The following is a 16,638-nucleotide window of genomic DNA, read 5'->3' on the forward strand; positions in this document are numbered from 1 at the left end:
AAATGGTGGTTAAAACCTACATATAAAAATCTAAAACAACTCAGAATTAGGTAAGTATACTTTTTTCTACAATAGTACAGCAAATCACCACTGTTTGATTCTTCAAATAGGTTGTAAACAACACAAGATTGATCACAAATTGGCAATAAGACAAATGTTTTTTTTAATATATATATAATTTAATAGTTTCATACAAACTGTACAATATGATACTGATATTTGTTATAATAAATTTAGTCAATTCCTCATATTTCTGTGCTACAAAATGTCACAGTGATATCTTGTACCCAATCTTACCCATTTGTATCGTGGTTCCCTTTAAAACACGGGTCAGGCAGGAGGGGTTTTAAAAACAAAGTTGCTGATGCTCACAGAAAACACACAACGTGTAAATCCACAACACAAGGACTTCCTAACGTCCCGACGTTCAGCCACTCTTTAAATGATGGACACAAATTAGCTTAAATACCATCAATATTATCGTGCAGTGGAAGGCATTCCTACACTTGTATTAATTATAAGTTGTTTGAACCTGAACTGATAAGTTCCCAACACACATTTTGGTCAGTGACATTTAAAAATGCCCCCATATAAAAATCCCTGCCCTCAATTCAACTCGATCCTCTGAACTCAAACAAAATCATTTCAATCAAAAGCGCTCTGGGTCCTGGCGGTGCCGGTCAGGAGAGAACGAGGCCCTCTGGGTCCTGGGTCCTCAGTCCTCCAGCAGCACGTCCACCTCCTCCATTGGTACTCGGAGTCTCAGCTCCTTCTCCGTCATCAGATCCATGTACTCCTGCACGCGCTCAGGGAAATGGGCCACAGCGTCCATGTACAGCCCCTGCACACGGGACACGGCACAGCTCAACATACAGCTGGACAACTGGCTTCTAAACCAGCGTCTCTCAGCCCTGGTCTGGAGGAGCCGCTACCCGGCTGGTTTCTGTTCCAGCTGAGTTCTCAATTACTTCACTGAACTAATTAGTTCCTAAATCAGAGACATTTAATTATTTCAAACAGTAGGGGGTTTAAGGTAAGTTCCTTATACTTAACTTAACAAGGAACCAACTTTTTATCAGTTACACAATTTAAAAAAGTCAAATGTAAGCAAATTATTACTTCTGTTAAGGTTCAATTAAGTAATTGAGAGCAAAAACCAGCAGGGCAGGGGCTCTTCCAGGACCAGGGCTGAGAACCACAGATCTAAATGATCTTTGTGCACAATACCAGGTGACAGACACATTTGGTATGATCCACTGTGCCAATCTTTGCCATCTCAATATTTTGAGTGCTTTTGGGCACGGTGAGATTAAATTGTAAAATGGGAAAACTGAACCAGACTTGTTCATAATCAAGGATTGTTTCGGTTTTTTAAAACATATAATCGAGGAGTATAAAATGTCTTCCCAGTCCGCTTACCTTCACCCATGGGATGTGCTGCAGGGCTCTGTAAAAGATCCCCCTGCTCCGGTCTGCATCGCCCTGGGACACCTTGTGTACAAAAATAAAATACAAAACTAATATTTTAGATATTTGTTCAGAAATGAAGTGAAGTATAATGCATGAGAATTAGTGTGGCAGTAGCGACACCATTACCAAGCTGTACAGTGAAATAAAGTAGGTTTCAGTTGAGTGGCTGCTTCATAAACACTGACAGCATTTAGGAACAAACGTCCAAATGTGCTTCAGGACACGTCCACAGCTACTTCAAATACAAATATATATGCAGAACGGAGAGACAAGGTTGTACCAGGAAGTGCATGTACAGCCTCCACAGCAGAGGACAGTGCGTCCCGTTGTCGCTCTCCACGGCATGTTCGAACAGCACACGGATCCGGTTGCTCAGCCCGTTCTCCGGGATCGTCGAGTGCACGTCTCCGAAATCAGCCCTGACGCACCAGCCGAGAAACGAGAGAGAGATGTGCAATGGGAACCCAAGGCCACTGTCACATACTGTATTCCAAATATGATCAACAAATACTGATATCGCATCTTCCCCCACCTAGTTTATCACACTCGGATCGTACCTCTGCACCGCATCGACGAGCTCTTTCCTCCTCTGCTCCGCGTGGATGGCGAACAGCTGGGGCACGACGCTCCTGGTGCTCTTGGCGACGCTGGCAAAGAACCTCCGCGCGCGGCTGGCGTTGTGGCACTTGTTCTCCACCTGCACGTACAGCTTCCAGAGACTGTGGCTGCCGGGGAACAGGCGCAGCGCCGCGGTGAGCGAGTCCCGGAGAGGGCCCAGCGGGAACACGTGGGCCCTCGTGTGAAACCTGAGCAGCTCAGCCTGCATCAGGGTGAGCTTCTCCAGTGCGGAGGGACCGGTCCAGGCGTTGGGAGACTCCTCCGTCCAGACCTCAGACATCATTTGCACCGCCTGCCTATAGACGTGGTTTGCCGCCTCGATGCCCACGGTTAAATACTGAAACAAAGCGAAACAACCGACTAATCCCACAACCCTCATGGGCCACCCAGCACAAACAGAGCCGTCCGCCACCTTCTCGACCTCAGTTAAAAGGCTGACGAATGCATTTTCATACACTTTCCTGGCTTTCAGGATGCTGACAGGCGGTAGCTGTCCGCTGTACCCTGTATAGGAGCCGCCTTCCGCGAGTTTCGTTAATATATAGACAGCTGGAGAGCCGGCACCCACAACAGCAGCTCCGTCCATCGCCTCCACCTCCAGCTGGGCGTACAACAAGCACAGCTCACAGAGGTCCGCGCTCTGCAGCCCCTGGCCGAGACCCGTGGCGATGGCGGTGTCGAACACCTTCCTGGAGTCGTCCGTGTTTCCGATCAGCCACTCCGTGTGGGCGAACTCCCTCCACAGGGCCAGGCTGTTGCGGTTCTCCGGCTCCTTGAGCAGCTTCTTGGCCAGTTTCTTACTCCTCTTCCCCTGCCACTTCAGCCTCTTCTTGTTCTTGTTCAGGAGACATTTAATAACCTGGTGGATAATTACAGGGGAGGGGGGGATAAATAGTCTATCAGAAGACACACATTTTTAATTGCCTCAAAATTTAATCAGAAGCGGATAGTCTACAGTAAATTCTTACATAAAAGGCTCAGATGAACAAACCTTCAGCTTCTCGTACTGCAGCCAGTAGAGGGAGAGAAGTGATTTCTCCTCTGGGGCAAACAGCGGCATCATCTGCTCAAAGACATTATGCACAAATTCCTCGCCCTGTTTGCAGAGGCCGCTGTATTTCTTGGCCCCGTCCAGAGTGGTCATGTGACCGATCGGGCTGACCCCGACGTGGTTCAGGTGGACGGAGGTCAGGGGCCTCTCTGCCGCCTCTGATCCCCCGTCCAGTATGGAGCGGTGGTCCAGCGCCACGCTCCAGAAGGGACTCGAGTAGCTGCGCTCTCCGGGGATGTCGAGGAACTGCAGGAACGAGCACAGCAGCTGGAAGCGGAGCTCGGGAGACAAGAGGCGGATCATGGAGGAGCCGATGTCATCGAACAAGACCTGTAGGAGAGCAACAACAAAAACATGAGACCGCATAGAGAGTATTGAGTTTTAACCAAAGTCAACAAACACTTTTTCAGGGGAAAGGAAACAAGAAATTGTCTTTGCTACAGGGGGAAGAAATGGATAAGGATTAAGAACCCAGGTTTATCCCAAGCGTCTTTCCGAACCTACCTGTCTATCAGGGTCTTCGCAGTCCTCCTCCGATTGGCCCTTGGATTTGTCGGGCCTCCATGGCAGCCAGTGCCTGGTCTCCCGAGATGCTTCCACGTCCAACCAGATCTGCCACTTCGGTAAGGTCTTATCCTTCACTTCGGTGTCGTCCTCGAGATCTTCGTCGTCATCGTCTGAGACAAGGAAATCGAACACACCGTTGATGTGCTTTCATGCTTAACGAGAGAGAGAGAAGCTACCTGTCCCGATGTCCTAGCGGGCCGGCTCTAGCCCCTTACCTGGTTCGTTGGGGATGAGCCAGCCGCCTCTCTCCTGCTGACGCATCCAGGACATCCAGCCGCGGGCGCCCCTCTCCCCCACGCGCGGCTCCCCGCAGTCCCAGAAGGGCTCGAAGAACTCCACCTAGCGAGACAAAGTTGGGTTTATAAAGCAACACCATCTGTTTACAAACGCCACAATGAATCTGATCCACACAGTGTGAAGAAGATCCCTTGCAAAGTACTGATAGGAAGAATGTCAGAGCAATCAGTCCAGTCTTGTACGACAATTATAGAAAATAGCTAGTCTTCTCAGTAACACTTTACTTTGAATAATAGTAAGACTTATGCGAAACAAATAAACATAACACTTTTCTACTGGGATAAGGAAGAGTCCAAAGCTCTTAATTTTACTGTACAACAATTAATTTATTTTGTTTGGTACAAGAAGGATTTATCTACAGACAAGCACACAACAATTCAGGCAGGACAGCCTCTCAGTAAAATACTAAGCTGTCTTTGTGTCATGTTTGTAGACAAGCAAAACAAAAGGCTCAACTCTTCGATGCCTGACATGCAGCATTCTGAGAAGGACACATTGTTCCAAACCGATACTCATTTCCGCAGAAAATAAATATAAAACGCAAAAATTGCTGTTGACATTCAGCTGTGAAATCCGATATTAAATTCTGAATGTAATTAGAAAAACTTCATGGAGGTTAAAGGCAATGAATGCAAATAATGTCTTTAGTATGCAAACTAGGAAAACATTCATTACTGGACCTGAAATGCAAGATCACACCGCGTATTTAAAACCTAACAGGAGAATTAATACCAGACAAAGAGCAAAGACAAACAACCTTCAAAAGGGCAAATTAACCATTGCATGTATTTGCCAAGAATGTTACCATTTAAAAAAAGACAACTCACTGAATTAATGTTATGAGTTACACAACGATGAAATGCCATGGTTGTTTTATAATTGCAAATAACATCGTTTTTTTAATGTGGTCTTCATGCAATAAATTAAGAGGGGAAAAAGCTCACTCCTGTTGATTCTGACCTATTGTTCAGCTGCATGAAGAAATATTGTAATTTCTTTGATGTGGAAGCGCTCTGTCACTTTCTACTCATCTGAGATTATAAACAGGGAGTTTTAAGCCAAGATGAATAAGACTGCAGCACAACTGTTAAGCAGGCACATTAAATCAGTGATGCATTGAGACACCCTCAGCATAGTTTCCAAAGGAAAACCGATATTATCCAAGCCATAGCCGGGGGCAACACTTTCTACTCTGGCCCTACTCAACCGTCCTAAAGTTTGGAGCGGCATTGACACCACCAAACACTAGATTTGCAGATTTGAGGATCATAATTATTCAACAGAGATCATAAAGAAATTGAATGATAGTTTATTATCAGAAACCTATTATCTGATTGCTTTGATGTAGGTGAAAGACCACACAAAACTTTAAGCAAACAGAAACAGTTCGTTCAAGATTTGCGGCTAAATTATAGTTCGTCTCTGACACACATAGCTGTTCTACAGGGGAAATTAACATTCACAGGCCGCTAAATTGACATAGCATTTCTGTGAGCTTGAAAAATTAATAATAAATATATAAATAAATCAGGAATGTTTACAGATATGTAGATACAAGCTTCTGTGTTACTGTTTCTGTTCACACTGTCATTTGAATTGCCATGAATCCTCAGCCATGAAGAGCTGATGACAATGGTTGGGCTGTGAATACCTGCTGCCTGGTGGTCATATCTTTCACGCTGTCAGGCTTGAAGAAGGTGAAGTCCAAGATCGCTTGAAAGAGGGAGACGGCCTTCTCCGAGTGGCCCGTTTGCCGTAGGAACTGGCACTGCTGGAGGAAAATCGCTGAAAAGAGGGAAGCAGAAAGCAGGTCAGCCTGTTTCCACACCAGGACTGAGCTAGAATGGATTTATTTCTGTAATCAGGCAAAGCAAACTGCTTTAGCTCCCTTCGTCTTTTATTATGGGGAAAACAAACAGATGGTGAATTACAGAGGCTGAAGGGAAGTCTGTCACAGAAAAGATAACCTCCAATGTGAACCTGCTGTCTATCATGAGAAAACCTGCAGTTGTTTACAAGAGCTACCTAATTAAATTGCCATCTGCAAATTTGCCCACAGAGACTTCACCTCGATAGGGAGTGTTGTTAAACAGACCACAGTGTCGTCCAGTGTGGATTTCGGAGTCTTAAACTTATAAAAAAAAAAAAAAATGCCCTAAGTGTTCCCGCAGTGTACGAAGCAAGAGCCGAGCCCTAGAAACAGAGCGCCTGTGACAGAGCACTGCGATGGTTAAGTTATATTTTACTTCACCTGAATGGGCATTGTACTCATAATCTGTCTCATCTGCACTTTCAGATGCCCCCACTGTGTAATATTTTCTTCCACACTATAGTTCAGCTAGATATTGAATTGATTAAATATGCTTCAGATTCCATTAATTAACCCTCAAGCTGGCGATTAAATATGCAGCTAATAAATTGAAACGATATCCCTCCAGGACAGACGAGAAATAGGATGCACATATTAAAATAACTATTTAAATAATTTAAACACCTTAACAGACAGCACTGAGATTGTACAGAAGCGTTTATATTTCCAGACAGCGCGTTATAGGGAGACGCTGTTATTGTCTGTGGCCGGGAAGTCTGCTTTTCTGACACTAGATGGCATATGATACCATTCTCTTTGAACAGGAATGGTGAAGCCGGCACAGGGCCAAGCTGTGAGTTAATACTCAATCTTTATCCAATGTGAATGGAAATGGATAACAAAATAAACACAGCGATGCTTACAACAGCATTTTACATTTTCACTGCCAGCTAGAAATCCACTTATCCCAATACTGCCATTAATGTGCTGGTTTGTAGCCATTACTGCTCTAACGGTAATTGGATATGTAGATCTGCTTATGGAGCTAAAAGGACCTATAAGACAGCCAGTGAATCAAGACATTAATGTGAAATTTTAAGCCATAAGCTGAATTCTTTCAAATGCTTCCACTAGATTTCTCTGTAGGATGCAACAAAAATAGGAACTTCTAGAATATTTTTAATCTGCTATACCATACTCCCTACAACAAAATATTTCAGCTTCAAGACTTTTCATTTCTCTCCAGCTTTGATAAATGATGCAGTAAAACTGTATATTTTTCATACTGCTTAAATAATTATGAAAACAACTTAGTGTAAAGTAAGATTTGGATAAATGGCATGGATTTGATTGCGACTGATATTGTGTTTTAAGAGCAAGCAAGCAAAGCGTACAAAAAGTGCTTTTTTTTATAAGCGAAGCCTAATTGTTTAATTATCCTAATTGAAGCAGAATACAGTTTCTTGCCAAGACGTTAATACCTGGATAAAAGTGGCCATCGCTCAAGCAGCCAGGGTGATCCATCACCATTCATCGCGCAGATCAGTTACACTGTAAAATCTGCACAATTATCCCCAGTAATCAACTTAATGAGATGCCCTCCATTGTGCTTAAGTCTCCCGCTGCACAATAAAACACACTGGCGTTAAACCTCCTATGGGTCATTAATTACATCGTCCCGGCGTCGTCCAATCGCAGGCTCATCAATTATTTGGCCTCTTGCAGTCAAAACACAAAATACTACAGCAAACAATTCGATAAGCCTTGACAGAATGAAAAGCGCCAAAAGAAACCGGACCCAAGATGTTGCCTTTTAAGATTGTTTATGGACGGGGGTAAAGTTTCAACTGATTTAGAGTCGCACTTATCCCAGAGCAATGCGACTGGTATCTGGCTGCCTATGATTCATGGAAGAAGAGAAAAAGAATTGATTTTCCTTTTGATATGAAGGCAATTTTCTAAAGAGATTCTGTTTTGCTGGAAAAAAAACGATCGCTTTGTTCGTAGTTTTCCAGATACAGTCCTGTGCGATATCCTGTGACTGCCTTTTCTATTGTGTGTCTAGAAAAGCAGACTTTAATTCTCAGCGTACACAGTGTAAAGGCATACACAGACAATGCAGACAAAGACAACACTGTTGACCATTGCCAACTAGCGTTCCCCATCCCTCTTTCTGCCCAGGTTTTGAAGCAGGGCCTACATGGTCCACCTTAAGGCCTAGACAAATCTACTGGGGAAAAGACATGCTCGGCTGCTCCTGCTGCAATTCACTCCACCTGAGAACTATTTCAAACAAAAAGGTCAGCAATTATTACGAGTTTTCTGTCCGAGTCATAGATAACTTACCGAGCAGGGCTTCCTCGGTGCCGGGCAGAGATGGATGGGACACCATGCAGCCATCGTGAACAGCAGACAAAGTGGTGAGGCACTTGCCATAAATACTGTTCACTTTGGACACCGTGAAGGTGCTGAACTGGCTCTGGCTGAACAGGAGGTATTGCTTCCACAGCTCTGTGTTATTCGGATGCAGAAAGACCAGTTTCTTCCACTCCTTCAGCAGCGTGGATGGCTCCCACAGCTCCTTGCACAGCTCGAGTCTGGCCAGCTTCAGCTCCACGCTGCCGGCATTGCTCTCGATGGCTCGATCCAAGATGGCGATCTTTTTCTCCAGCGTCACCTTGAGAGACTTCTTTCCCCTCTCCGACTCGCTCTCGGTGACAGTGAAGGGATTGGGTCTGTTCGTGAGTTCGTCCTTGTTTTCGGAAATGGGAGACCAATGTGCAGGTGGACAGATTAGACATTGGGTTGAGATTCACTGTGGACCTGTACACTGATCTCCTTGGGCTTGAGTCTCAGAGACAATCTAAACATGTCCAACTAAAAACTAAAAGCCTACTTAAAAACATGCAGATTTATTTAATTAAAAAGGTCTGGAAGCTTCTATGTAGAAAACAGAGTACTACTGGAGATTCACAAAGATAGTGACTGCAATTTATTATGCACCTGCCGGTCCTCTGGAGAAGGATTTATTAATTTGTGTCTGTCAGATAAAATGTTCCAAGCAACTAGTGTTTTTTCTGCTCATTCAAACAGACATGAAAGCAAACGAAGGTTGTTAATTTTAATCCTTTTCCTCTCCTGTCTCAGAGGACTGTGAAAAGAGTGAGGAGGGAGGAAATTGTAAGCTGAATTACATTCTGTGCATCACCGCCATTACAATCCCTGCAACCCTGCTTGCAAACCCTTGTCATACGAGATCCTAAACCAACCACTCTCCCTCGAGTCCCAGCAGCCCCCCCGGCCTCCCACACATCCGCTGATGAGCACCTTGTGGATTTACACAGAAGTCTCTCCTCCAGACAACAAACAAAACCACCTTTTAATTAGGAGTTAAAAGCAGGTGAGTGGAAACAAAAATGGCACAAAATGAAACGACTGAACCTCCAGTATCACTTGACATGCTATCATCTATTTATACTGTGAAGAGTAAAACGCATAATGTAATAAATACACAATAAAGGGATGCACGTTAAGGCCCAGACGCTCCCTGTTACATTGATATATGTGTCCTGTGCTTCTCATTTAAGAGAAACCGTATCTTTGGGTCTCACTTTCAACCTCATACTAGAACTAGTTGTTATATTTTATTTTATTTCGGTGGCCTTTCAATATCAATCAATGACCGAGCAAACAAACAAACAAACCTGAAAACGGACAAATTCCATCCAGGTCTGGGCGTCCCCTGGGTTCTCCCGCAGCTTCCTGTTGAATTCCTCCACCTTCGCAGCCAAGGCGGTCTGGGCCGGGGGGTTCCCTGCTTGTGACTTGTCCTGCTCCGGCTGACCTTTGCCCTGTAGCCACAGGGAGGTGGAGGCGTCGTAAATCCCCAGGGGGTTGATCCAGGCCGGGGCCGCGTCGCTGCCGACAGCCTCCGCACTGCACTCCGAGATGGGGATGAAGCCCACGCTAGGGGACGGGAGGCCCCTGTTTGGCCCCTCCGCACAGGGGAGAACAGGAAACCCCTCGGCACTAAGAAGCAGGCGGCAGGCTTTGGCAAAGTACCGGTCTGGCACTTTTGCACTCTTTTTCTTCTCGGATGTGGAATCGGCCCAGGTTATGTGCTGTGTCTTTGGGTTCAGGCCAAGTGAGGAGTTACCTTTTCTTTTGTACCTGCAAAAAAGAAGAAAAGAAAAGCCTTCAAATTGACTCACTGGTGAGGGTTTTCTGACAAACATTTCGTGACGCAGAGTGTAGCCTGTTTTCACCATGACACATTACACTAGAGACAGTGTTGGCAAACGAAGCCCCATCTGTCTTACCTCCATCCCGAGAAAAAACACACACATTAATTGTAAGAATGAAGCCCACTAGAGAATTTCAAATGAGGTCTGTTTACTGTGTGTTCAAGCAGTTCCAAAAACAAGTATCAAACAAGAAGGCAGCGAACGTTCAGGTAATATTAACTTAAGACACTGGGCAATGGTCCAGAGGACATAGAAATTGCCATCTTGGCTGATGGATTAGCTCATGACGGGCTGAAATAAGCATTAAAACCAAGTCAGAACAAATGGGATAGAAGGCATTTTAGGTGCTATTTTTAGCGGCCGAGAAGCAGAATGAATCTGTCCACGATTTCTCTTGCCCTCATCTCCAAAGTAAATTAATTGAAATGGTAGGCTAAACTGTGCAAGTGTAAACCTCGGCAGTGCCTGACCTTCAGAGTGAGAACACAATCCACAGTAATACACAATTCAATCAACAAATATTGATTGCGGTGCTCCGACGTCACCAGTGCAGGTTCAGAGCTCTCCAATTGAACATGATATTGCATGGACTGCGGCCAAACTCCTTCTTTGTTTCTCTAACACCGAGTTAATAAAAAGGCCATAAAGTTGCACTGTGGTCGCAGATATGCCAACAGGAATATTAATGTACTGACCACCTCAGCAAATGTGAATTTCCGCCTACCTGTGGGTGAAATTCCGTGGACCTTAAATTCATAGGAGTTAAAACTCCAGCTTCAAACTTTAATGCTTAAACAATGTTTCAGCTGAAGCTTAAAATGTAATATTCTTAAGTGGAAGAGGTCACAAAAGGTGTTTAAGATCATTAAATCTGTAATAGCAAAGTATTAGAGTGGTGCAGAGATCAAATGAAATCACTAAATATAAGGAAACTGATAAATTAGTCTGGCCAATTTCAATCTATTTCATTCCCCCTTTTTAAGTCTCAGTATATAAACTACCTCCTTCAAATGAAAACAAGGTAGAGCTGAATTCTGTTTCTTAGTAATTACTGGAACAAAAGAAACAGACCTGTTATTTTACCCACAGAGCAAATAGCTGTGGCATTCATCACTTCTTCATAAAATAAACTCTTCAGATCACTACAAGACTGCAGACTTCATATAAATACAAAAACACCACAGAAGGCCATTCCAAAAGCAGCAAAAGATACCTTGCGATGTCTCCCCTGTAGAGGGACTTGTACTCCCAGTTGGCGGGGTCTGCTTTCTTATCAATAAAGAAAGGGAAATCAGGAAGGGCCTGAAGGTCATCGATCCAGGTAAAGGAGCCTTGAGGAAGGGGTTGCTGCTGCCCCTGCCTTTGGAGAAAAACAGGAAAGTTTAGCCCATGAAATCATGCCAAAACACACAAGAACAGCAACACAGTCCTCGGTCGTCTCATCGCCGGGTCTGGCACAGGTGTTGACATTGGCACAGCAAGCGAGGATGTCATTTTTTTTTAAGTGGTGAAGTGCGAGGGTGGTATACAGGGGAGTTCAATTAAGATACACAACTGTAGATTACAATACTAGTCCTTACACACATCATCACTGCCCAGCACCACGTTTAATACGTTCTTCATTGTGAGGAAACGTCTTTGTCATGAACTTGTTTTTGTCCTGGAGGCATTTTTTTTTGTCCTGCAAGTCAAATAAAGCTGATGGTCCGTCACTACGGCCCCTTTAATATGAATGTTTTTATTTTCAATCCTGGAGTTCACGGTAACACATGCAGCTTGTTGGGGAACACAATACATCTTAACCAGGCGAAGAAAAACAACAACAGGCCTGCGTTTCCCCAGTTCACCGATGACGAAACAGAACCTAACCAAAAGGAAATGCTAAAGCTCCTTGGGAAGGGATTCGAGCTGACACTGCGGGGTCCCGCTCTCGGTGGGGAGAGTCTCATGACCTAACTTTTAAATGCAGAGCCGGACTTGGCAGCTTCTCCGCAACGCACTAAAGAGCTGAATCGCTTCGTTGACAGCCTGCTCCCAGCAGGGAGGATTGAATTGCACTGACAACACGGAGGCAGACTCCCACTGCCGCAGTCCCCTGTGACGAGGTCTTCTCTTCCTGGCACAAAGACAAGCCTCCCCGTGTCAGGAGCTGACTTCCCTCGCTGCATTTCTCCTGTCATTGCACTTACACCAGCATCTTTCCAAACTGGACTGATGGATGCATATTTATTTCACAATGTATCGGCATTTTAAAAAGCTCTCTCTATTATAAGTTTCCTTATAGAAATGTGTTGATTACACTTCAGACAAAACTAGCCTGAACGCCAAATTATTCACGGAAACCGTCCAGCAACTACCATGATTAACACCTTTTAACATCTTAACATCTTTTTTGGTTAATTTGGCTAGAGATAAAGAATAATTATCTAAATAATCAACTAAAGAATAAGTACAACCTGTACATTCAAGTGCTTTTATATACCATGGGTAGCCCCACGGGACTCCAAACGACCTTTGCTATACTGTTTCCAGAAACAGGAGGAAGACTCTTCGATATCACAACAGACTAACCTGACTGTCCTCTCCTATGGAGCCAGGTCACGCAGAAGGAGACTCAAGTTCCCCGCGGTCAATAATAAATACCTGACTTTCTGCCAATTCCCTACAGCGTGACCTCCATACGTTGTTTCGTTAATGTTAAGAGATATTTTAATTGGTTTCAACTTCAAAAGTCATGACCCATTTTTAGGGCCACAGGCTTTTTTCCCCCCACGGTCTCTGGCAAGATCATGTTCTGTGTTCCCGACAATAAAGCCTTGAAGTGCAGTGATGAAACGAGGGCAAGGACACAAAAGCACAGGTACACAAACAGGATGTACAGCACGGAGTCTGAGCCAGAACCGTCTAAGTATTGTGGATGATGAACGTACAGTAATTGATAAGTTGTTAATGGTTATTGTATTAAAAAGGTTATGAACTCCAACATCATACCTCACTATAGCAGACTCCTGCTGTTTTATAAGATCGCTGGGATAAATGGTGTCTGAATCATAGCCGCTGTTTTCAGATTGCTCCCTACTCCGCCTCTTGTGTTTTTTCTTCTGTTTCTTCTTCTTTTTCTCTTTCTTCTTCTTTTTAACTTTGGAAACATCTTCATCCTCACTTTCCTCTGGGAGCCTTTGTGCGGTAGAACAACTGCAATAACAATTTTGAAATGCATTGCTTGAGAAAAAAGGAAATGCATAATATACCAATTCAACAAATGGAACATGTGATTTACTCTGTATGAGAAAGAATGATTGAGTAACAATTTAAAAACATTATTTAATAATGTGAGTATTAAAAACTATCAGTATTATACCTTAATTAGTATAATTATTTTTAAGGTTACATTTATATTGTCTTTAAATTCAATTCTGCACTTGTCATCTATAGTCACCTGTCTTTACATGAAATCTTTACAGAAACTAAAATTCCTTGACCAATTCCTTTACTCCTACTGTAACAGACTGAATAACCGTCTTCCATGTACAGTTTTCGTGTTTTAGAGTTCCTATGATTGCCAGCCTATGTAGCTGTACAGGTAATCTAACAAACCAAGATCCCTTTGCAGAGAGTAACAACTTCAGAAGAGGCTTCCTTGTGGTACCTTAGCTCTGCAGGACCCGCTGTGCCCTCTTCCACCTCCTCAAGAGCACGCCTGTGCAAGGTTAACGCATCCTCGGTGCGGAAACTTTGATTGCTTAGCCAATCCAAACCTGTGGACAGGAAGTAGAATGCCAAATCAATTGCAATTAGCTCCCTGAAACCTTCAAGCTAGGAATTGATCTGATCTAAAGACAGCTATTGAAATAAAGATTCACATCAATTCATAACACTGAAGGATCTCAAAGAGTTATCCATGAAAGATTATCACAATAAGAATATGGTTTTGTATTTGATGTGAAAGGCTGCTTGCTTTACCTTGACTATGACAAAAAAAAAAGCTCTTCATTCACTATTGCATTCCTTAACTGATGAATTATAATAAAAGCAAGATGGGCTCTTCACAAAAATATAGTGTGTAACCTTTTTATCGTCTGCCCGAAATTTGATTAAAAATAATTACATGTTTTTAACCAAAAGTTAGCGATCACTTTTTAACAGTCACTATACAGTATGTAATGTATACATAACACAAGTATAGTCCTAGTTAGAGCTACTTTTAACATCAATGCAAATGACACTGTGCAATTAGATATTAGTATTCATTATAAATTCAGCAGATTTAAATACGCCTACCATAGCCACATAAGTAGAACAAAAATAATTGAATTGCTCTAATTTGAATAAGAATAAGAAAAACAAACTTGTTCGACTTTACTTCTTGACTTTGGTTATATATCCAATAAAAGCCGAACGGCGCGTATATCTGTGTTTGCAGTGTGCATTGTCTTGATTCAATCTTAGATATTGTGTGTCTAGGACAAACATTACAATGTAGCATAATGTTATGATTTATGCAATTCGTATTTGCAGTTTCAACTGAGATTGTATTGTTTAGTGACATGAAGTTAGAAAATACTCAATCAGACTATAACTAGTATAACTAGCTGCAATAGAAAATAAATATTTTCGATGTACATGTGTCATTCATTTTTAATGATTTGTATTGAATGTCTTCACTTTCTAAATACATTGAGACATTGTATGAAGTAATCTGAAGCACAGTTAAGATCAATTATAACCAGTTTCAAGCAACGTGATACAGCGTCGTCCCTGTTCGCCGAGCACAATAAAGTAATTCAGCTGTAACTTAAACAAAGCAATTATGTTTAAAGAAGCTTTACCTCTTGGTGCTTTTTCATTGTTTGCGGTTTTATTACTAGATAATTTAGCAAAAGCTGGAAATAAAGCCATAGTGGGGAACGTTTCATTCCAGCATGTAAACAGTCGCACGCCTTTTGCGTCATTTGAAACCTTTGACGCAAGGCATTCTGGGAGCTGTATTTCTCATAATCATTTTTGGAAGCTTTATCAATACAAAGCGTGTTATTAATAAGATGAACTAATGCACTTATAATAAGCATAACGGGCTTACAGATCGATTAAAACTATTCAATGCATTTAATTTTAAAAAGTGTATCGTTTTAATCCACTTAGTAGTATAAATGAGGTTAAAGACGTAGCTCCTGCTTCCTTCTTCCATTCAAGTAATGGAGATTCAGCGCAGTGTTGAATCTGTAAATAAAACTGATGCGATTCACGGATAAAGCACTAGAGGTCAGGACGGTTATACAGCACTAAAGCACCTTTCGCAGTTGTAGTATATTTGTGTTACAAATAAAGATAGCTTGATAAATATATTGAAAAGATAAACTGTATTTGCGTCCTCGCTTACACGGCACACGTAGATTGATAACACATCACTGAACTTTTAATATAGGCTACATTCTATACATGCAACTTTTATTTAACAACGCAGTACATAGGTAATTCAAAATGGTGCACCACATTTGTATTGTACAGTAGTTACCAATTAAGACATCCAGTGTGCATAATAAGTTGATGGTACCTAATATTACTGTATGAAGCCCTATGCTGTGCTAGTCAACAACTTGCCTAACAAAAGTGTACCTAAAAAGTTCATAAAAATAAAAACACGTTTATTATGAAATTATTTACGCTGAACTACTACTACACAGAACAAAACACAGCAAGTAAACAAGCACACAAAGAAATCATTATAATAATATGCTTGGGTGTCACATCGTGTATTTTTTAACTTTATTCCGGTATTTTAATGCGCACAGCAGCTCATCCCGCGTAAATCTTCAAGTCCCTCAGCCGCGAAACACTTCCGTGTTCGGCGAGGTCTGCGGTGACCAATCACAAGTCACGCTGGACCTTCTCCCACTCGACCGCGAACAGCCTGGACGCCATTGCACATTTAGTATTGGGGGTGGGGGGGTAACGGATCGGATACTAGTTCTCCAGGTTTCCCAACGTTAACAAAATAAAACGCGTAAATGGCGCAGTGCAGGCACCCAGATAATCCGGCGCTTCCCATCGAGCCCGCTCGCGTCCCGCACCGGTCTTCGCCTCACACCGAGCACCGCGACTTGACGCATTGCAGATCTCACGCAGCCAATCACAGGCGGCAACACACCGAGCGGAATATTGCAGGTCCGCTGCAGCCAATCGGGAGCGCCGTCACAAAAAACCTCGCCGATTCTCCAGCGGCAAGGAGGAAACTGGCATTGAAATACGAGCGGTATCCTTCCGCTGCAATAAAATAGAGCCTGGGGAGTTTGTCCGCCTGCATGACATGATGGGTTTCTGATGCAAACTCTGGGTGGCCTGGCTATAAAGGGTGTTATTAAAAGTGCAAACAATGACATGAATGATTGTTTTAGATTAGAAAAGTAAATACTCATTATACCTTGGAGGCTAGGTGATGTAATGAAAAAGTGTCTGAAGCTGCCAAAACTTGCAAAGGTTGCAACTGGGCTCAAAATGCTCTTTTTCCCAGTACTTTTTTATAATCTCTACCAACAAAAACCTGAAGAAACACAAAACCAATCTTTGTTGCACTTGGAAAA

General features: G+C 42.9%; 1 protein-coding gene across 1 annotated transcript; it reads right to left on the bottom strand.

Annotated features, from left to right (window-relative positions):
* Positions 1-163: 163 nt before the first annotated feature.
* Positions 164-15,095, bottom strand: nrde2 (NRDE-2, necessary for RNA interference, domain containing). Its single transcript, XM_066694477.1, has 14 exons — positions 14,887-15,095; positions 13,707-13,815; positions 13,049-13,252; positions 11,271-11,417; positions 9,518-9,983; positions 8,160-8,565; positions 5,655-5,788; positions 3,922-4,045; positions 3,644-3,816; positions 3,080-3,469; positions 2,028-2,947; positions 1,751-1,889; positions 1,420-1,491; positions 164-841 (listed from the first exon to the last, which is right to left on the bottom strand). The coding sequence occupies exons 1-14, from the start codon at positions 14,954-14,956 to the stop codon at positions 716-718; spliced, it is 3,480 nt and encodes a 1,159-aa protein (XP_066550574.1). The 5' UTR covers positions 14,957-15,095; the 3' UTR covers positions 164-715.
* Between the last annotated feature and the right edge of the window lie 1,543 nt (positions 15,096-16,638).

This window comes from Amia ocellicauda, chromosome 21 (assembly GCF_036373705.1).
Source record: "Amia ocellicauda isolate fAmiCal2 chromosome 21, fAmiCal2.hap1, whole genome shotgun sequence".
Classification (NCBI taxonomy): Eukaryota; Metazoa; Chordata; class Actinopteri; order Amiiformes; family Amiidae; genus Amia; species Amia ocellicauda.

Bases quoted from the DNA above. Each gene is read 5' to 3' on its own strand.
- nrde2 (XM_066694477.1), bottom strand. From the start codon at position 14,956: ATGGCTTTATTTCCAGCTTTTGCTAAATTATCTAGTAATAAAACCGCA. The intron at 1,890-2,027 runs GTACGATCCGAG...CTGGTGCGTCAG, and splicing joins CTCGTCGATGCGGTGCAGAG to GGCTGATTTCGGAGACGTGC. The intron at 1,492-1,750 runs GTACAACCTTGT...TTTGTACACAAG, and splicing joins GGCTGTACATGCACTTCCTG to GTGTCCCAGGGCGATGCAGA.